Raw genomic sequence first — 22,594 nt, 5'->3', positions numbered from 1 at the left:
TAGCTGCAGACTCTGCTACTGAAATCTGCTTCATGGGCACTGAGTGAGTTTAGCCCACAGGAGGTCTTGAATGAGCAATGCTAACTCTCTGATTCTTGGGTTCTCCACAATAAGTGATGGCCTTCCTTCTTCCCCCTGAAGACAAGTCACTACCATTTTCCCTAACAGGGAAAGCTCACTAATAGGGACAGACTTTCCAGGACGCAATGATTTTCTACAGTGACTTTTGCAGGCAATTCAGCTATTTTGTTAGCACTGAGTCTATTGTTTATCCAAAACTAACAACTGTAGCTGGTGATTTGATTCAGGTAAGCTAAGGGCTGGCCATTCATTAATGCCATGTATTCTTGTAACTGAGGAGCCTTGGTGGCACAATGGTTAAGCACTCGGCTGCTAACTGAAAGGTTGCTGGTTCAAACCAACACAGTGGCTCCACAGCAGAAAGACCTGACCATCTACTTCCATAAAGATTACAGTAAAAAAAAAAAAGAAAAGAAAACCTCATGGAGCAGTTTCACTCTGTCACATGGAGTCACTATGAGTCAAAATTAATTGCTGGCACCTAACAACAACAACATTCTTGTAATTAGATAAGAAAACTTATTTGAATTGAGGCTGAAACAGAATATTTAGGTAGTTCTTTTGAATAGTGGTTCTGGCTATTTTCTAAAATTCTTATGGATAATTAATTATCCATGGTTTTCTCTATTCAGTTCATAGTTGTTGCAAATGGACCTTCAATATACAGATGGCCAAAGTCAACTGAATCTGAGTACATCTGAAAGGAACTTGAAGTGTGAATCAGTAGAGAAAATACTTTCCCCCAAGTAGCACCATGGGAATCCTGGACACGTACTTCTTGTGTTTAGCTAGTATAGATGTGGCCTACATGAAGAATGATGTGTTATGAGATAAAAACCAAATGCTCCCTCCAGAACAAAACATTTGGCTTAAGGACAGAAATAAAGATGCTGCCAAAAAACTGCAGAGGATACAATTAGATGTGACCAAAAGATAGCCACAGAGTAGAATCACTGTATTCGACTCTTTCAACTTATTTTTTCCTAATTAAGGAAAAAAAAATTATGAGTAGTATTGAGGCGATGACTCTACAGAAAGTCAGCATTTTTTTTTCCAATCATCATCTTCGGAGGGGGGTGGAGATAGATGCACACTGAAATCGGTCATAATTCTCCAGTCATCCTTGATTCAAAAATAGTTACCTCTTTTCTTTAACTTTCTGAAGTGTGAATAACTAGAAATGGTAAATCATCATATTTAAGGAAAATAAGATAATGGTGAATTCTATTCTTGAGGAACAAGCTTCCAAATTATGTCCATGTATTATTCGAGTGATTATATAACTTTCCTTTCTTTAGTTGGCCCAATCTCATGAATCCATTTTCTCACTGATTTTGTCTACTTAAGAAACTGTCATACTCTTCACATTGTTTCATCTTCACTGTATTCAGAGAGGCAAGAGTCTCTTTCATTACCCAAGGGAGTGAGAGCTGTATGTATGACAAATTGAAGTTTGGCCTCGGCTCTTTTTAAACAGTAGACAGACTCTTGGATATCTGAACTTTAAAGTCTTAGGTACTGACAAGCTGAGCAGATTTTTATTTTGGCTCTGAGCTCTCTCCCCCACCCCCACCCCCGCCACCATATGAAAATAGTTTGTCTTTCTCACAATTACTCGAAAAAAATGCAAAATGACCCCCATGGTTCTCTTTCAGAGCCTTGTAGCAATGACTCAATCTCACTGAGTTTCCCAACACTGCTATGCCTCCTGGTTGCTGCTCCAGGGCTGTCTCTTCTTTAAGCCGTCGCCTCTCATCCCATCGAAAGGCACCATCAGCAAAGAGGGATTGCACAGAATGTCTTTTAGCCCTGAGTTTAAATGACACAGGTATTGTCTTTGGCTGAAAATAAAGAGCATTTCTCTTGTGAATCTGTGGAGAGAGGAAATAGTGTTTGCCTTACTGTAGACTTCTGTTAAGAAAGGCTTTTGTTTGGCATCATGAAGACTTCATTGGGAGGTATACAAATAATTAGCATTGTAGGAAATTGGTAAGGGAAAATTTCAGGAGACACTGGACTGCTGAAAATGTTTCTTGGAGGAGATTTGCTTTGGAAGCTGTGGAGGACATGGATTTTTGTAGAGGGATAAGTGGGATATTTTCAAGAAAATTGATACCACAATTAAGTTTTTGGATTATGTTTAACATCCAAAAAAGATAAGAAACAAAAGTGATTCCGTCAGTAGTTTGAATGTGTTGGGAATATAAAGTGAAAAATGTTTAAGACAGTATATTTTCCTATCTTTTTTTTGTTCTCCTATTAGTATTTGGGAAACACTGGTGGCTTAGTGGTTAAGAGCTATAGCTGCTAACCAAAAATGTGGGCAGTTCGAATCCACCAGGCACTCCTTGGAAACTCTATGGGGCAGTTCTACTCTGTCCTATAAGGTCGCCATGAGTCAGAATCAACTTGACGGCAATGGGTTTGGTTTTTGGTTCATTAGTATTTGAAACTGAAATTCTTTAAGTTTTCAAAAAATATCCTTTTTGCTAAGTATATAGAGTTCAAATCATTAAATCTGCCACAGTGAAAATTACTAAGACTGAAAAAATTACTAAGACTGAGATAAAGGAAAGAATATAAGCTCCATCATCTTAGCACAAGAGGAGACTTGAGCCCTATGTTAACTTTGCTAATATAGTAAAATTATCTCCAGCTGAATAATATTTTCTAATTCTTTTCTCAAAATAATATCAATGAGGTCACCTTTTATTCTCCTTAGCCAGGGTGGTCCAAGTGCATCCTGTGCTTATAAATGACCAGAGCTTTACCAAATCCATCTCTTTTGTCCCATCTCCACTAGTCCAAAATCAACCATCCTTCAACGCCAGCCCAAATGTTGTATCATCCAGGAAGCCTTCTCTCTTCTTTGTCCTCTAAACTGTCATCACACAGATAAATTTTTTCTCTTGTGGCTCATCTCATTTTGCCTTGTGTAGTGCTATTATTAATATATATCTTGTCTTCCTCATCAGACTGTAAGCTCCTAAAGTACACCCCTTAGCCATTTCTGTAACCTTTATATACTATACATAAAACAAACAAAAACAACAACAAAAAAAAACTGTTCTGTTGAGTTGATTCTGATTCATTGCAAGAATTAAATATTTACTGAGTCAATTATGAACTAAAAGTTGAAATTGTCTAGAATATAAGTTTTATTCATCTTAAGAGGGGGCTTATATGTACTAGTAACACTTAATGTAATTCTATTTTACAATTCAAGTCTCATGGGCGTTTTTTTTTTTTCTTAATTGAAACTTGTCCAATGTTAATGACCTAATGGTCTGCTGAAATCATATTGGTGCACTGCTATAATGAGAATGGAATTAGTTTGTGCCTGCCAACAGACAAAGCTTTGAAGAAATAGTTCATGGATTAACCCATTAAAATAAGTCTTGAGAGTCCAAATGAGAACATCATACAAAACGGACCTATGTCTATAGATGTGTCCATTCTATTGGATCATTCTCTCTGGAACCTAAGCATCCATTTTTTGAATCTGTTTGAAAAGCTTTATCTTCATTAATAGAGGACGTTGTTGTTGCTGTTAAGTGCCAATGACTCAATTTTGATTCATAGTGACCCCATGTAAAAACCTCATAAGGTTTTCTAGGCAGTAGTCTTTACAGGAGCAGATCACCAGTCTTTCTCCTGTGGAGCCACAGAGTGGGTTCAAATCGCCAACCTTTCAGTTAGCAGCCAAGTGTTTAACCCTTGTACCACCTAGGGCTCATTATTAGAGGGTAGAGGGTTTGTTTTCCAATGTCAGACCTTAGGAGTCTGATGTCTGTTGCAAACAGGGCTTCAAACTGGTTCATTCTGGTTGGAACCCGTGCTGAGAATTTGCATTTCTAACAAGTTCCCTGCTGAGAATTTGTATTTCCACCCCAGACATGCTGAATCAGAATCTACATTTTAATAAGATCCCCAGGTGATTCTTATGTATAACTTCTTGGGAACTTGTTAGAAATGCAAATTCTCAGCAGGGAACATGTTAGAAATGTAAATTCTCAGTAGGGGTTTGAACAGGAAAGAACCAGTTTGAAGCCCTGGTTAGAAAAGGCTCTATTAAGATGGTCTCATAAGGTGTGACACTATTTTTTACATCTTAGCATGTTGCTAGGGATAATATTCTATTACTCTCTGTGTGGATATACCATAATTTGTTTATCCATTTGTCCGTTGATGGGCACCTAGGTTGTTTCCATCTTTTTGCTATTGTGAACAGTGCTGCAATGAACATGGAAGTGAATATACCTATTCGTGTGACAGCTCTTATTTCTCTATCTATTGCCTAAAAATGAGCAGAATTGCTTGCTTCTTTGCAAGAGCCTGTCCATGAGAATGTGAGAAAATGGTAGACAAATACATTAAGCAATAGTCAATGCATCTATGAAAAAGTTGTGAATATATGCTTAAGACAGACTGTTGGATGGCAATGATCTACCTTCATAGATATAAAACTATAAGCAGAAGGAAAAGTTCAAAAGAACTTTCAAAAGAATAGACAGTGTGCGTAGGAAGATTAAAAGAACTAATAATGTAGGGCTTGACTAATTAAGAATTAAGGATATGATAAAAGATTTACAGACATCTAAACAACATTAAGATCAAGCAGATATAGGTGGTTTGGTACAAAATAAATATGAATGAAGGAAAGAATTGACCATAAAGTCGTTAACCAAAATTTTACCTTCTTTCCTTCCTTTCCAGTCCTGACAAAACAACAACAACAACAACAACAACCACCAACCAACCAAGCAAACAAAAACAAAAATCCCCACTAGCTTCTAAAGCTAAGACTGTGCCATGCACACTAGTGTCTTGAGAGATACTATAAGAGAACTTGGAGCTTAGTAATCTAGTTTACAACATGGTTCTTATCCTTTCTGTTCTTCAGTTGCTTTACCTGTGAATTGGCTCTGTAAATAGTCCCAGTAAAACCAGTTGCCACTGAGTTGATTCCAACTTATGATGATCCTATGTGTGTCAAAGTAGAACTGTGCTCCATAGGATTTTTAATAGCTGATTTTTAGGAAGTAAATTACTGTTATGGATTGAATTGTGTCCCCCAAAAACAACTGTCAACTTGGCTAGGCCATGATTCCCAGTATTGTGTTTTGTCCTCCATTTTGTGATCTGATATAATTTTCCTATGTGTTGTAAATCCTAACTTCTATGATGTTAATGAGGCAGGATTAGAGGCAGTTATGTTAATGAGGATTAGGCTGTATCTTGAGTCAATCTCTTTTGAGATATAAAAGACAGAATCAAGTGGAGAGGTGAGGGATCTCATTACCCACAAGCAAGAAGAGCCAGGAGCAGAATGCATCCTTTGGACCCAGGGTCTCTGTGTTGAGAAGCTCCTAGACCAGGGGAAGATTGATTACAAGGACCTTCCTCCAGAGCTGACAGAGAGACAAAGCCTTCTCCTGGAGCTGGCACCCTGAATTCAGATTTCTACCCTCCTAAACTGTAAGAGAATAAACTTCTATTTGTTAAAGCCATCCATTTGTGGTATTTCTGTTATAGCAGCACTAGATAACTAAGACAATAACCAAGGCTTTCTTCCATGGTAACTCTGGGTGGACTGGAGCCTCCAAACTTTCAGTTAGCAGCCCCACCCAGGGATTACATTAACAACAATGTCCTTCCAATATTGTTGTGAGGATTATATGAGGTAAAGCCCATAAAAACATTGTCCCATGTACAGTCTGCAGTTGATGAATATTAATATTAATAATCATAAAATATACAGTAGCTTAGTGAACATGAGTTATATGAATGTCTAAATTAAACAAGTGTTAGCTTATGATTTTGATAGACATATATAAGCATACTGAGAGTGATGAAAACAATGAGGTAGAGACATAGCTGATAAAAATACATATGTGGGCAGTAAGTGGAGAAGTGCAGGATTAAAAGACAATCTTCTCAAATCCATAAGGCCCCATTCCCTTTGAGAGTTTTTCTAGTTTATATAGAGCAAGCAGAATACTAATTACTAAGAATAAGAACCCAGAATTGCTTTGCTCACTGACTACCTAGTCTAATGCCTGCCTTATTTTGAACCCAGGTGGCCTGAATAACAATCCTTTACTTCAAATGCTTATTTATTAATAAATTAAATTTAATAATTAAATTAATAATTTAATCTAATAAACAATTAAAATAAATTAATAAATTAAAATTCCAATTTTTTGAGAATCCTTAGTTTTTCTTGCTGTATAATATTGGCTGACTCCAGCACATGTTTTTACCCTTTCTTTAGTCATAATTGATACTTGGAAAAATTCTTGAAAAGACTACTGGTGCCTATCTATACTTCAGTTTTCGTCTTTATCTCCTCAAAGTTTTCTTTATCACATTAAACCCTCCCCAAAAAAACAAACCTGTTGCTGTGGAGTTGATTCTGACTCATGGCAACCCTATGCATTACAGAATAGAACTGTTCCTTGGGATTTCTTGGGCGTAATCATTATGGGAGGAGCCCTGGTGGCACAGTGGTTAAGAACTCGTCTACTTAAGCAAAAGGTCAGCAGTTCAAATTCACCAACTGCTCCTTGGGAACCCTGTGGGGTAGTTCCAGTCTGCCCTACAGGGTTGCTATGAGGCAGAATCAACTCACCAAGCATTCAACTTTTGTGCCACCAGGGCATTAACTCTTTATAAATTGGTATCCTTTATTCTCAAATTGACTGGGTCATTGAGAATCACTAGAATTTGTGGTTCACTTAAAACATTACGCCCAGAGGATGACATTATATTATTTGTTTCTTAAGCTTCAGATGAGCTGAGGCAAATATGTTATTTATCTTTAAACATGGGTGGTGGAAGATGTGCAAGTGTGAAAAAAATGTTTGAGACAGAGATGGTCTTGGGAATCTGTGCTGTGATTAAGAAAGATAAATTTCTAGAGTTAGAGAAAAATATCAGCCCAAATAATGAGAAACTTCAGCGAATCCAATTTCATTTATTCTCTGATTCTATTATGATCATTTTAGATATTTGTTTTCATTTTATGTATACACATTGTACACTTTTTTAAAAATCTATTTAACTTTGGACAATTTAAATTTTTAATGTTTCTCTCTTGACATACAATTATTAATTGTGGGGTTAACTTTACCCACATTGTTTGAGCTTCGTCCTTAGTTCCTGAGAGATAACTTCTAAACCCTTGGAATTTTCCCAGTAATTAAAGTATCTTTGATGAGGCCTTCAGATCATACCTGAGGGTTTAAGCTAATGAGATGACTCAGGTGGGGGCTGACCAAGACAGAAAGACCTTTTTTTTTTTCCTCCAATTCAACATTTTTTACTTGTATAATTGAGTGACTTGATTACATCCATCATGTATGCAACTATCACTATAATCCACTTCCAAATTATTCCATCACCATTAACAGAAACTCAATGCCTCCTAAGCAAAGAGTTGCCCTTTACCCCTCCCTCTCATCCTTGGTAACCACTAATAAACTTGGTAACCACTCTATATACTTGGGTATATCATATAAGTGGGATCATACAGTATTTGTCCTTTTGTGACTTAAACTTATTTCACTCAGCATAATGTTTTCAAAATTCATCCATGCTGTAACATGTATCAAGACTTCATTTCTTTTTATGGCTGAGTGGTAAGAAAGACCATTTTTTGATATCAGCCAACCTCAGGGGGCAGGACATGATTCAATCAATCATGCCTACTTAATGAAGACCCAGTAAAGTCTCCATGGGCTTACTGGCTGGTGAAAGGCATCAATGTCCCAGAAAGGATCCTGTTGTTGTTAAGTGCCATTCAGTTGATTCTGACTCACAGCGACACCCGTGTGACAGAGTAGAACTGCCCTATAGGGTTTCCAAGCCTGCAATCTTTATGGGAGCAGATTGGCACATCTTTTCTCCCACAGAGCTGCTGGGTGGGTTCTAACCCCTAACTTTTTGGTTAGCAGCTGAGCACTTAATCTTTGTACCATCAGGGCTCCTTACATGAAAGAGTCAAGAAAACCAAACTGGTTGCCGTCGAGTCGGTTCCGACTCATAGAAACCCTATAGGACAGGGTAGAACTGCCCCGTAGGGTTTCCAAGGGGTGCCTGGTGGATTCAAACTGCCGACCTTTTGGTTAGCAGCCGTGGCTCTTGACCACTATGCCACCAGGGTTTTCACATGAAAGAGTAGTATATCCCTTTTTGGAACCTGGAAGTTCCAAGGTGGGAACCCTCCCAGACCTCACCCTATGTGTCCCTTCATTTGCATTCTTTTTTGCTATAATAAAATTGTAATCATAATTATAGTGCTTTCTGTGAGTTCTGTGAATCATTCTAGCAAATTATTGCACCTGAGGGAACAGTGGGAGCCAGCAGGGCAGAGTGACAGGGAGCAAGGGGACCCCTTAGTTTATGGCTGATATCCTGAGCGGGTAGTGGGAAAACCCCAGATTTGTAACCAGCAGGTCAGAAGTGTTGGTGTTGTGGGGACCCCAAGCTTACAACTGGTGTCTGAGGTCTTGGACCAACTCAGCAGGCTGAAGGACTGTGCCCTTTAAGTTGCGAGGTGTGACCTAGCTCTGAGTGGTTAGGGTAAGAGTAACCTGGTGTCAGAAAAAGAAGGGGATTAGAAGGGAACAGAATGGATGATAGATTGCATTGATTTGACCTACACATTTGGTGTCAAAGAAGAGAGATTTGATTTTTCCTCTCATTAATATAATGTAGAACTTTGATAAAAATGAGTTTATCAGCCACCCAGGTTTTCTCAAGCTCTTAACACTAGAAACATTATTACTAGTGACTCTGTTCAAAATCTCAGTAAAATACAGCCTTCAGTGTTTCTCAATCATATGAAGCTGGGATATTGTTATGGACTGAATGGTGTCCCCAAATATATATATATTATAAATCCTAAACCTCTATACCTGTGGGTGTAATCTCATTTGGGAATAGGACTTCCTTTGTTATGTTAATAAGACCATAACCGTGTAGGGTGTTCCTTAAGCCAATCACCTTTGAGATATAAAAAAAGCAGAATAGGCACAGAGCAGGAAACACACATAGAGGGAAGATACATTTCACAAAAAGATTGCTAAGGAACAGAGGAACAGAAGCTGAAAAGAAATATGGACCTTCCTTCCCCCCAGAGCCAACCGGGAGAAAGCTTTTCCCTAGAGCTGGTGCCTTGAATTCGGATTTCTAGACTCCTAAACTGTGAGAAAACAAATTTCTGTTCATTAAAGCCACCTACTTGTGGTGTTTCTGTTATAGCAGCACTAAGAAGTGAAAACACATGTTACAAACTCATGATAAATTTTTCCTCCAAAGAAAATAGCGAATCCACATACTGTTATCTCTGGGTGCCTTTGCACAGTGCTGAGAGAGTACACTTTATTCTGTACAGAAACAAATAATTTTCATAAGATCTATGACAATGAAACCACATTTCCCAAAGTTCAGAACTATCCACTGTAGCGATTCACTGTTTTTAGTTCAAAATGAAATAAACAGTTCTTTCTTTATTCCTTCCCTTTTCTAAGAAAACATCAAAATTTGAGTGCCAAAATGGATTATTTGGCACTTGTTGTTGTAAGGAGCTGTTGAGTCAGCTCCAACTCATAGTGACCCTATAGGACAGAACAGAACTGCCCCACAGGGTTTCCTAGGCTGTAGTCTTTATGGGAGCAGATTGCCAGGTCTTTTCTCTCACAGAGCAGCTGGTGGGTTTGAACCGCCAACCTTTTGGTTAGTAGCTGAGTGTTTAACCATTGCATAACCAGGGTCCTTCATGTGGCACAGAGATTCCTGTAAGTAATAGAAATAGACCCTTAAACATATTTCAATGCCCTTGGCGTCGTGTGTGGCTGATAAAGGATCAGCTCTCTGCCAGTGGCTCATTGACTGGACCCTCTTCTGGTGCCTAACAGACTGGGCCAACAGCCATCTCAGGGAGTTTATGGGTTTTACTTTTTACCAAAAATTAAGTCAGGACCTTGTAAAAATTGCTATTGAAATTGATTTTTTAGCATAAACAAGCTCAAGTAAAGTTGGTTTGTTCTCATTTTTATTTCTGTTTAAAGAGCAGCATCCCCTAGGGGAAGACACAGTGAGAGAAAAGGGAGAGTAGAACACTGGAAACCATTGAGAGGCATTGTCTGAGGTTTTTTGCAAAGAGGAAATGCTTTCTCTTGTTGTACTTGGACAATGTGTTGCTATAACGTCTGCAAATAAGGCTCCAGAGTGCATAAGCAGATTCTTCTGTTGACCAAAATCACCAGTATGCTTATTTCTCTCCACAATTAGCTATAGGATAGCGTCCAAACTCCTCAGCATAGAATATACGGCTTCTCTGTTATCTAGCATAATGGACCCCCACAAACAAGATGCTTGCACTTCTCTAAATAAGGCAGGCTCTCTCTCAAATTACACCTTTGTATCTTTGTCCACATTGTTCCCTTTGGCTGGAATCTCAAGATGTCTCCTGCTACCATCCTCCATACTTGTCTCATGAACATCTGCACATATTTCCCAAATCACTAAGGATTGCTGCTTTGAAGCTCCTGGTCCCCTCCGATCGCTTCCAATGTGTACCCCATCCATCCTCAGCCTCAGTAGAACTGATGACTTTTCTTTAGTGTCCAGCTGTAGTCTAATTCTAAGAATTCTAAGAGGGATTGTGAACATGAATTTGAATCATTTATAAATTAGAGCAAAATTTCATGTTTCTGCATTATTCTGGGGAGAAGTTCCATAGCACCATTGGCTTTTTGGAAAGGTCCATAATTCTGTGATTTAAAAAAAAAAAAAAAGCTACAGCCTATTGCCTCTAAAACTTGTGTTTAAGGCAATGGCATCACGTTCGCTTCTTTCTCCTGAACTATCAGTCCCACAAGGCAGCATATAAGGCATCTTAGTGTCACTAAAGCGTTACTTCTGCATCAGCATCGCCTAGGTGTACATGGTAGAATTGATACACGAAGGATCGGAATTTCTGGATCTGGGGCCCAGAAATATACACTTTAAGCAAGCACTCTAGTTGATCTTATTCATGTTCAAGTTTAGGAACAACTGGCATAGTGCCAGGGAAATAATATCAACATGATAAATGATGGCTGGCTGGCTGGATAAATGAAGAACTGCAGACTCTGATTTGAAAAGAATTATAATAACTTTTATGAGAGTAATTTTAGTGGAGTTATGTAGAAGAAAGCAAAACTATACTAAGTTAAAAGAAACATAAATTATGGATATTGTAAACTACATATTCAATAATTAAGTTTTTAACACACTAAGAAAATATTGACTTAATGTATTTAATTATTAGCATATCTTCTAGGTTAGGGGATGTTAAGGAAATACACACTTTTCAGGTATAGTTCTTTTGCTAAGAACTCTGTGTATACTTGAAAAATCAGATTATAAATAGGTCTAAGTTGTTCATTTGATCCTTAATGATACCAATTATTTTGTAAATATAATTCATTAAAATAATTATTTTTATAAAAATGATGTGATCTCTAATTGTTTATGTAATGACTGGGGTCAATTCCTCCGGTCTGCAGTTCTGGAAAGCTATCTTTACAATTGCTCTTCAGGTGTGTGAAGGGAAAGGTAGCAGTTTGTCTTCTGCATTCTAAAGGATAAGACAGGACTCTCAAACTCTTTTTTCACCCAGCTGTTTATCCAGTTTCTAACTGAACCAGGTAATAAAATAGCTCCTTTGATTCTTTCCATAGAGAATGAGAAGACCAGTATAAACATTAACATTTATGACATTAGCACCAAAAAAGACATATGTAAGCATTTTGCAAGCACTTGGCATGGAGTGAGTGCTCAGTTAATAATGGTTGAAGTTAAATGTTATAATGCTACTGTCAACGACGGCTTGCCGTTGATGCATGTAATACTGGCATGGTTATTTCAAATGGTTTTATAGTATTTATGATTGAAATGGGTAAAGGCTTTTGTAACATGAATAAATCTGCTAGAGAGAAAAAGCACTGCATAAGCTACAGGATAATATTTTCTATTGTCATTTTCATAATTTTAAAAAACTTTACTCAAAAAATTGTAACTAAATCTTTCACTATTTATTAAGCTCTCAGTTATTCACCCATTATGAGTCTTATAAAGAGACCTGGTAGTGCCGTGGTTAAGCGCTTGGCTGCTAACCAAAAGGTCGGTGGTTCAAACCCACCAGCTGCTCTACAGGAGGAAGTTGTGGCAGTCTGCTCCTGTAAATATTACAGCCTTGGAAACATTATGAGGGCAGTTCTACTCTGTCCTATACGGTTGCTATGAGTCAGAATCAACTCGATAGCAATGGGTGTGAGTCTTATAAAATCAGTTTACTGTTATACGAAACTCTGGTGGTATAGTGGTTAAGAACTATGGCTGCCTACCAAACGGTTGGTAATTCGAATCCACCAGCTGCTCCTGGGAAACCCTATGGGGCAGTTCTACTCTGTCCTATAGGGTCACTATGAGTCGGAATCGACTTGACAGCAACGGCTTTGTTTTTTTGTTTTTAATTTAGTGTCAACTATCAAAATTGCAGGCACAGTACCTGGTCCTTGTAACCCACAAACTATTTATTAGTGACAGCAATATATCATCCTATTCCAGGATTAGCTGGCCTAGGGAACAAGATATGTCATGTGTCTATTTTATTAGCAATTTATTTTATTTTATTGTCTCCACGCAATCTAGAAATTCTTGTGGAACAGAAGGGCCTGAAGTTGAATAGATTAGGGCAATGAATCTCATCCAAGAAGCAATCCAAAAAACTAAAAGACACAGCCCTTTATTTAAAAAATATGCTGTCATTCTAAACCATAAGACTCTGATGGCAGGAATTTTTACTTCTTGTTCTCTGAATCTCCAGCATATGGATCAATAATTGACAGAGTAGACAGCTGTGTTTGTTGAATGCACAAAAGAATATCTTTGTTTATGTCTTTCTTGTATTTATTAGGAAGTGTTTCCTTTCCAGGCACATGCCAAGCATTGTGGAGATGTCTCTGTCCTCCTAGAGGAAGCAGTTTAATACCACGGGACAGCCAATGACAACCTAGTGTGACAAGGATGGTGAGAAGGATATGCACAAGGACAGTGGGAGCATACAGAAGAGGCTCCTCACCCAATCTAAAAAGCAGAACTCTACAGACTGGACTAAGACTTAACGGGGGGAAGAAAAGCAAGTCAAGTAAAGAGGTTAAGCTCTGAAAGGAGAAGGCTTGAGTTCTATGGGGTTTGCTTGCACATTGTTTTCACTTATATTTAATGAACCCAGTAATCAAAATATTGAGTGAAAAAATTGACCAGGATGTGTGAAAAGATGGTCTTCCTTCAGGTGCCATCACCACTTGCCAGGCCTGGGTCTTTGACATGTTGCTAGTTGTGTGGCCCTCCTTTGCTGTCAGCACCATGATTGGTCATCACCTCCTTGTATTCTATGCTTAAGAAATACCTAACAACTTGTAGCCCACTAACAAGACATGTTTTCTTTCACTTCTGAAGCCTCATATATGCTATTCCATCTTCCATTCCCAACTGTGGACCAAAAAAAAAAAAAAAACCAAACTCGCTGTCAAGTCAGTTCTGACTCAACTGTGGACTATTCCCAGTTAATTCCAATTTGCCATTTTTATATTTTTATGTCAACTTAAACTAAAACTAATCCTTGGAAGCCATCCTTGACCTCTTAAATTAGATTAGGTCCCCCATCCATGCCACTTGTCTCTATTAGTGAATTGACTGCATTTGTGGCATTGTAATTGCCTGTTCTGTTGTCTACTATCCACTCCCTCCTCTATCACCATCACATACATGTATGTGTATGTGTAAACACACACATACACAGCTGGACTGAAATCTCTGTGGACATTTTATCCTAGAATAATATATACATAACAATTCTTTCATTGAAGTTACAGCTTCAGACTTTTCTGGGGTAGACGGTACTGGGGAGACGCAGAGCAGTGGAGCCCAGCACACCTCCTTAGACTGTTCCATGGAGGCAGCGCCAGTTGTTCTAGCAATCTTTGCCAACCTGTAAGTTTCTAGGCCAAGAGTTGTCTGAGTCCAGGCATGACTCATTCTATAGCAGGAATCCCCTGAGAATCTCTAGACTTAAATGCACTAAAACATTTTTTTTGTCAGCTTAGAAAAATCCGAGACTGTCATAAATCTTCGTTAAAGTCAAGAGGTCTTCCTTTAGAAGGTACAAAGTTTTGGGGTCTTGGACACTATCTGTGCCTCTGAAGACCTAGGAACCTTCTTATTCTTGAATATTTCAACCCAGTCAAGGAGTATAAACATATAAATTTTTGAAACAAAATAATTCCTTCTCTGTCTTTGGAAGTAACCATAATAAAAATTGCAGTCTAAATAAAAGTAATACCCCCCCCAACTAAGTTGGAGGAACTATTTGAAAACACAAATAAAATTACTTAAAACCTTGAGTTTGAGTACCTAGACTAGAAATTCAAGAGGGTAAAAACTACCAGGAGAATCCCTATATATATATATTTGTTTTTTTTCCTACCTTGTTCAGTCCAGAAGTACTGTAAAAAAAAATAAATTTCCTCTTAGTGTTTCAACACATCTGCTACTGGTTCCAGCCAGGATCATGTAGCCCAGAGGATCAGAGAAATTAGAAACATTTCACTAAAAAAAGTGAAGAAAGTTTTGCAATATCTACAAAAATGCAGGGCTCAAATTTATGTGGGAGGCTCAAGAGAATTCTTTTCAATCCATACTAATTTGTTTTGTCCTTGAAATACATACATGACATGGGAGTACTTTTAATGGTGATTTAAAAAAAAAAAAGGATTGTGGCATTGGAAAGAACTCCAGCTTTACCTCCTCATTTTACTTGTGAGGATTTGTGACTTGGAAAAGTGCACTAACTTGTCCAAGGTCATTCAGAAAAGTAATCACAGATCCAAATTTAGAGTTCATGTCTCTTGATTTCCAATACAATGTTTTACATGCTACATCAAACTGCTTCCCAATAAAGATTTTGGACAGAAACAAAACATGTGCAAAAATATATTTAATGGCCAAGTTATTTCAGTTTTTTGTTGTTGTTGTTGCAATTTTAAACATTCCTGTAGCATGTTTTCCAGAACAAGTTTATGATAGGCCATCAGTCAATTCCAACCTGATGTATCATTTCTCCCCAACAAGTAATATAAAGATAATAAAATATGAATACCCACAAAATGTACATTAACCTATCAATTGCTAAATATTATCATTCAGACTTAACTAACACAAGGTTTCCACTGGTTTCAAGAGTGGCTATCCTTAAGATTGTCATTATACTATCTGTAATAAAGGATTTACTAATCAAGCAAATACCACAAAAAGAAACCAACAAAACTTTAGGGAGAAAGCTGTTCCCAAGATCCAGAAAAATTCACATGTAAAATGGCTTTATCTAAAGAAATACGTTCACTAAAATTATGTCTTCCTAACATTAAGGCTGGAAAATTTTATATAGTTTTCTTTTTCTTTCTGTACTTGAAAATAGTACACTAAATTTGTATACAATTGGTACTGTAACCTTTGGGGCAGTTCTACTCTGTCCTATAGGGTCCTTATGAGTTGGAATCTACTCAATAGCAATGGGTTTTTGGGTTAGTTATAATACAGTTTTTAGACTGTGCTCTACAAATGTCTGAGTTACTAGTAAGGGGAGGGCCAAAGGGACATTGTACTACATCCCCACAACCACTTCAACCAAACTACATCAGCTTTATGTGTTACAGGTATTATGATCCTTTGAAGAATTTCCTTTAAATAATCTGCTGGTTACCATTTAAGACTACCTAATTCTCCAGTTATCGCTACCATGCTCTTTCTCCAGCCTCCTGCCAACCAGATACCACCCTCATTATAATTGTTTCAGTAATTACCTCTAAGTCCTCCAGGCCTTTGTTGATAGTGTATCTTCACCCTAAACACATAAACCCAAATTTGTCACTTGGTTACATCTTTTAAATCTTTAAGATTCTTCCTTATTGCAGAAAGTCTTTCCTGATACCCGCTGTGGATGCTGTGATTCACAACCCCTTCAGGACTGAAACACTCCTTCCCTGACCTCCTGGGGATGTTGATGGCTGACAGCTCCCTTCAGATTAACTGAGTTCTTCATTATGACTGCACCTGAGCCCCACTTGTCCCTCTGCCCAGTCTTGCTTCCTTTACTCTGCCATGAGGGTTGATCCTAACAGTATCCCCTTAGAAATCTCCCTACAGTATTTCCCAGCGAACTGCATCATCCTCACTTTCAGGACAATTTGGATGCTCTTTCTCTATGCTCTCATAGATCTATAGATTTGATATCCATATTCTAAGTCATTAACGAATTAGATAACTGCGTGTGTACTATGAATTAAAGTATTTATAAAGTTCCTTGCAGGCTCAAAAAAAAAAAAAAAGACGTTTTAGAATAAAATTATCCTTATGTATGCATTTGTTTTTCATTTTTATGGCTTTTCAATTCTTTGAAAATTGATTAAACTTTGATCTCTCTAATAAATACTTAATTACTTAATAACTTTTTATTCTCACAAAAGCTTTCCTTGTCCCATTACATAGAGTTAAAAAAAAGTGAACCACCACTACAGCAAAGAATGCTTTAAAAATAGCAGATTAATTAGGAGTTGAGGAGATGCCATGGTCTACTGGAAAGAGCTCTGAAATAGGAATAGGAATTAGAAGATGTGGAGGTTGTGAAGAAGTCTGGCTTCACCATCTGTAAAGACAACATGGTTGTATCAGTCAGGGTCCAGTCCAGGGAACAGAACCATGATGAGTATTATAGAAATAAGGGGCTTGATATACAAATTAGACCTTACACAAATGTAGGATAAGCTAGGGAAGTACAGGTCTGGCCGAAGGGGGAGGTGGAGGATCAGCAAGGGGGTCACTAACATGTACACTTGAAATCCTGCTGGGGTCGACAAGCCAGAGCTTGCAGGGAAATCCAAGAAACAAAGCACTTCCAGCCACAGAAGTGGGACCACAAAGAGGGAGCTTCTGGGAGATCTACGGGCAGCTGTTGCTCCTGTGTTCTGTGTAGCTATGTCACCTGTGGTCATGCATCAAGCATCTGGTGGTGGGACTAGGGCTGCTGTTGTTCAGCAGTGCCAGCATCAGGAAGAAAAGCTGGTTGCAAAGTGGAAGAGAGAGAGGGCAAGCTGGGAACTTCTGGCCACCTATGCTTCTGAACATCACCGTATCTGATGATGTTCTGAGAGTATGGCCGCTGCTTTACTTTCACCTTCCAAATCTCAGACAGGGTTTTCTTTTGACCAACTCTTAATGGGAACCATACAAGGAAGAGAGGGGAAATATAGTTCCCTGATTAACCAAGTTGAACATAGCACAATCCAGCTACATCTTGGACAAGTCACCTTTTACTTCTATACCTTGGTATTCTTATTTTTAAGTGTGAATAATATCTTCTTCCCAACATCCTTGCCATTTTGTTACAAAGGTGCTGTCAGAAAGAATGTGCAAATGTACTTTGTATTTGGTGAACTTAAATACCATACAAACGTGAATGATATTTAGGGTTTCTGAATTCAATTTTTATCACAACCAAGAAATTTATTATTAATTTAATTTGAAAATCTAGTTACATATTCGATATTGAAATTTCCCCTATTGTCCCGAAAAGTCCTTTATAGCTGATTAGTATTTATTTATTTGGACTCAGGATCCACTCCAATTGCATTTGTGGTCATGTCTCTTCAGTCATCTTTTACCTGGAACAGTCTTCCAACCCACCGACCCATTCAAATTTTTCAAGAGTCCAGGCCAGTTTTCCTCAGAAATGTTTCACCTTTTGGACTTATCTGATTAGTTCTTCATGATTAGATAAATATTAAACCTTTTTGACAAGAATGCTGTATAAATGGTACTTCCATTTTATCGTATCAGAAGTCACAGAAGGTCAAATTGTCCCATTTCTGGTTGTGCTAAGTTTGATTTACTGGCTAAAGTTTTGTTTTGGTTTTTGCAGTGGAGTATGTGCTCCCCTAAAAGCCACTGAAATACATGAAGGAGAGGAAAGACTAAGTCAGATTATCATTTAGAGAAAACATCCCAACAAGAGTGTGGAAGATATATTTGAGAGCATCAAGACTGGAGGCAGGAAGGCCTTATAATAATCTGGGTGTTAGATGATGAAGGTCTGGATAATACTATCTCTCTAGAGAAAGTACTTAATAATTGCACAGTGATAGTGTGTTATTTCACATGATGTGTTTATCATGACAATTTTTTGTTTTTCTTATTTATATTCTCCTGGGTTCTATAGATTTAACTTTCTATCTGAGAAAATCATTTAGATTTTCCTTAGAGAATAAAAGGAAAATATGCGTATCACACATATATTCTTTAGCTCATCTATCTGTTCTCAACACTCACTATTAATCAGTATGTATCTAGAGCATGAGAACTTTTAAAAAAAAAAATTAGGCTGATACACTATGACCACAGCTATGGCAAAATTTCTGTTAAGATAGAAAATTTTTAAGAAAAGACATTTCTCCAAAGAATCCTGAATTTAACTTGAAAGAGGAAAAATGTAGAACATGTAAAAATATAAAACAAAACCTGTCACAAATTCCATAGTTTTTAATTTCAATGGGAAATTTAATAACTCTAGGACTTGGGGCAGGTCAATTGACTAAACTCAGTTTCTTCATCCTTAAAATGTGTCTAATAATACCTACCTCGAAAAGTCTTTGAGGATTAAATGATCATGTGCTTAGAATCATTCAACTTATAAAATACTATACAAATGTTAGTATTAATACTTTCAATAATTTATCACAAAGAGGTATCCTTATTCAGAAGGAAAGAGCTGAGTAGAAGAAATACACAGCAAGGTAATGCTGGATATCTAGAGTTCTTCAGGCCATATGTGGAGTTGCTGGGCTTAGAGAACCAGTACTGGGCATGAGTGGAGGGGGTGGTCTCCAGGGCTTAGCTGCCCTTTTCAAGCTTCTGGTTCATTTTCTTTGACAGCAGGAATAACACCATTATATGGTGTGGTTGTTTTAATGTAAGCTTTCACCAGAGCAGGAACTATGTTTTAATGAGTCTAATTCCCCATTTGATGCCAATGTGAATCTTATACCTAATTGCATGAGTAGGTGATGATGACAGACTCATTTTTGCTGGGCACTGGCAGGAGAGAAGAGCCACAGCCACTAATGCAGTTAGGGCAGCATGACAGAGTAGACAGAGTCAAACATCCCATATTTCAGCCTTGCTCTCTCCTTGGGCAAAATATTGTCTATTTCTGGACCTCACCTTTCTTTCCCTTAAAACAAAAGGTTTGGAATTAATTAAGTTCCTTCTGACTTTATGAAGCCCTGATGGCACAGTGGTTAAGAGATCGGCAGTTCAAATCCACCAGCTGCTCCTTGGAAACCCTATGGGGCAGTTCTACTCTGTCCTATAGGGTTGCTATGAGTCTGAATTGACTCAACGGCAACGGGTTTGGTTTTGGTCTGGCTTTATAGTTCTGATTCTCAAGGTTCACAAATATCTCAAGAAAGAAGAAACGGGATCCTGGAGTGCAAGTCTTACCCTAATTCAGAAGACTTACCTTCTGGCCATAGATACATATAACATGGGACCATGAAGATACAGAACCACACAGACATTGAAGAAAATGGAAATTATGTAATGAAGGCTGTGGGACACTCTAAAAGGAGATAAGTGCTCCTTCTTCATGCAATGCCAGAATGCCCAACATTCATACCATGCATCCTGAAGCCTGCTGCAGAGGCCGACAATCCTCCTAAATACCCTTTTTTCCCCTAGCATGACCCCAGCCACACACACACACAACCACCTATGAAGAACTGAGACATTTTGAAAAGTAACCAAAACAAATTCTTCAGGAGCCTAGAAAAAGACTCCACTAATTATTTGCTAGTCCTATTGTCAGGCTGTCTGACACTAGCCAAGTTCCATGTAGTTTCAAGTTTCATTTACATAAGAGTACCCCTGATGTTTTACAGTGGTTTTTCTTCTTATAAAACTCTCAAAATATTGACCTCCTTGGAAACATTTCTTCTTACACTCCATTACATTTCATAAGTGTTTCTTCTTTTGTTTCTTGAGTTGCCATTAAGTACATCCCCCTCCCTATGAGTTCATCAACTCTTTAAATCTATTTCTCATCCTCTTTTGCAATGACATCATCATTATTTGTTAAGAAAATGATTATGATGCCTCCAAGGATCCAATCCCATATGTGATCCATTAAAATAAAATGAGTGTGCCCATGAAAGAGATGCAGGTTCAAACCCCTAAAGAACGGTATGACTTGAAAAGACAAATAAGTAGCAGAAACAGTTGGACTATGAGGTGATAGCTACGCAGACTGGGAACAAGTATAAGATTGGTTGCTACCACTGCATTTTGCTTGAAATAATGTGCCAACTCTCCAGCATACAAAATTATGTTTCCAAAAAGTACTACCAGTTATGAAACTGAGGAACACACAATTATTGAGAATCTGCGATGTATCAAGTATTGTATTAATGGATAATGATATAGAAGTAACTAAAATATATTCTCTGTCCTCAAGGAATGCTGACCAGTAGATTAGTGACCTACTTTGTAACAAAACTGGGCTGTGAGGTCTGTGAGACTAGAGACCTTGTCACTGACTGCTAAATTACCAGTGTCTAGTGGAACATGGAAACCCTGGTCGTGTAGTGGTTAAGTGTGACAGCTGCTAACCAAAAGGTCAGTAGTTTGAATCCACCTGGCACTCGCTGGAAACTCTATGGGGCAGCTCTATTCTGTCCTTCAGGGTCGCTATGAGTCAGAATCGACTAGACAGCAATGGGTTTGTATTTTTTTGAGTGGAACATGGAGCTCTGGTGACGCAGTGGCTAAGAGCTCAGCTGCTAACCAAAAGGTTGGCAGTTCAAACCCACCAGGTGCTCCTTGGAAACCCTATGGGGCAGTTCTACTCTGTCCTATCGGGTCCCTATGAGTTGGATTTAACTCGATGGCAATGGGGTTTTGTAGTAGAACATAGAAATAACACAATATGTGTTTATGGAATGAATTTGCCACACCACATAATGTCCTTAGCTATATGTTTATGTTTTTTTCCCCCTAGGATACAAGCTGCTCATTAAAAAACCAAAACATCAGAGACTTTTACAGTTAATTGCATAGTTTGTCTATTTTTATATCTGCAAAAATTTATTATATAGATATGTAAACGCCATTATTTAGATTTATTTTTGTCTTTTACATTATTTATTAAAAGCTCCATGCCACACTTTTTCTTTTATGTAAATCATTCAAAAACAAAAATTTAGTCTGTTTCGTCATCTTCAAGATAATTTGAAAAAATATAATTTAAGAAAGGTACATAAAGAAAGTAGTAGAAGAAAATGTTTTGGTAAAAGAGAGGTTATTTCAAGTAGTTGAGTTTGGGTCATTGCAATGGGATCAGTTTTATATGTATGAATTCATCACACCTTTATAACAACAATAATATACTATGCTTGATTTAATTCATCAACCTTTAGAAACTGAGCCTACATCAGGACAGTCACTCAGTCTGTGAAAATGGAATTTTAAAGCTTTCAAGAAGCTTTTGCAGGATTTTTCACATCTCTTCAACATAGGCATAGCCAAACAACTTGATTTTCATTTTGAAGGATGAATTTCATCATTTCTTTTTTTTTTCCCACACTATTTTCCACTAAACCTATAAAGTGGCTGGATCAAAGGTACTAGAGTACTACACTGAAACATGACTTACCTATAGTTTTGCTTTTCATTTCCTATGTGGAATCTGTCATACTGTGAATAGGCTCGGTTTCCTTCCCAGTCCATTAGCTCGATTCTTAATGTGTACTGCCTCTGACTGGTTATGGCAAAAATAAACTCATTCCCCAGCCAGTATTCACCAGAGGGATTTCCAAAGCCCTGAGAAAGAAGATAGAAATGCAGCCATTAGTTTAGAGAGAAGCTCTTTTCATGTTTAGCATTTAACAATTTCTCACGGTATGCGATACATTTTATGTATTTTTTTCAATTACTGACTTCTTTCAATACTTTTCTGTTATGTTTTCTTCCCCTAAGGCTAAGCCCAGCACTTACTCCAGTTAAACCTCTGTTAGTTAAGTGCTTGTAGATGAGATATATTTGAGTTAAATGAATCTGGTTAATAGGTTGAATCAGAAAATATGTCTCAATTAACAGTTTGCTTTCGAAAGAATTTCTAAAATACGGGTTGATGGAATATTTTGAATATAATTTAAACATTTTTCAATAAATATTACCAGGATACTATCAGACCAGTTATTTATCAATATTATTATTACTACTATTGTTGCTGCTGCTGTTAGTATTATTTGGGAGTACAATTATACTCCAAAAATAACTTATATAGGTTAGTAGACCCTTGACTTCTGCGGTGTTAGCATTCTCATTTTTAAATATTAATAAACAAATATGAACA

At 37.6% G+C, this 22,594-nt stretch overlaps 1 protein-coding gene across 6 annotated transcripts in view; it reads right to left on the bottom strand.

The window, feature by feature from the left end:
• Positions 1-22,594, bottom strand: part of ANGPT1 (angiopoietin 1) — a 281,266-nt gene that overhangs the window by 19,983 nt on the left and 238,689 nt on the right. For 5 of the 6 annotated variants that reach the window (XM_012559855.2, XM_004370693.3, XM_023725988.1 and 2 more), the window contains exon 7: positions 21,893-22,059. In XM_012559855.2, coding sequence (XP_012415309.1) covers positions 21,893-22,059 — 167 coding nt within the window. Of the gene's footprint in view, positions 1-15,995; positions 16,037-21,892; positions 22,060-22,594 lie in introns of all 6 variants that reach the window. The other variant, XM_023725985.1, reaches the window with a different exon arrangement.

Source organism: Trichechus manatus, unplaced genomic scaffold (assembly GCF_000243295.1).
Source record: "Trichechus manatus latirostris isolate Lorelei unplaced genomic scaffold, TriManLat1.0 scaffold00009, whole genome shotgun sequence".
Taxonomy (NCBI): domain Eukaryota; kingdom Metazoa; phylum Chordata; class Mammalia; order Sirenia; family Trichechidae; genus Trichechus; species Trichechus manatus.
This window is presented reverse-complemented; position numbering and strand designations above follow the sequence as displayed.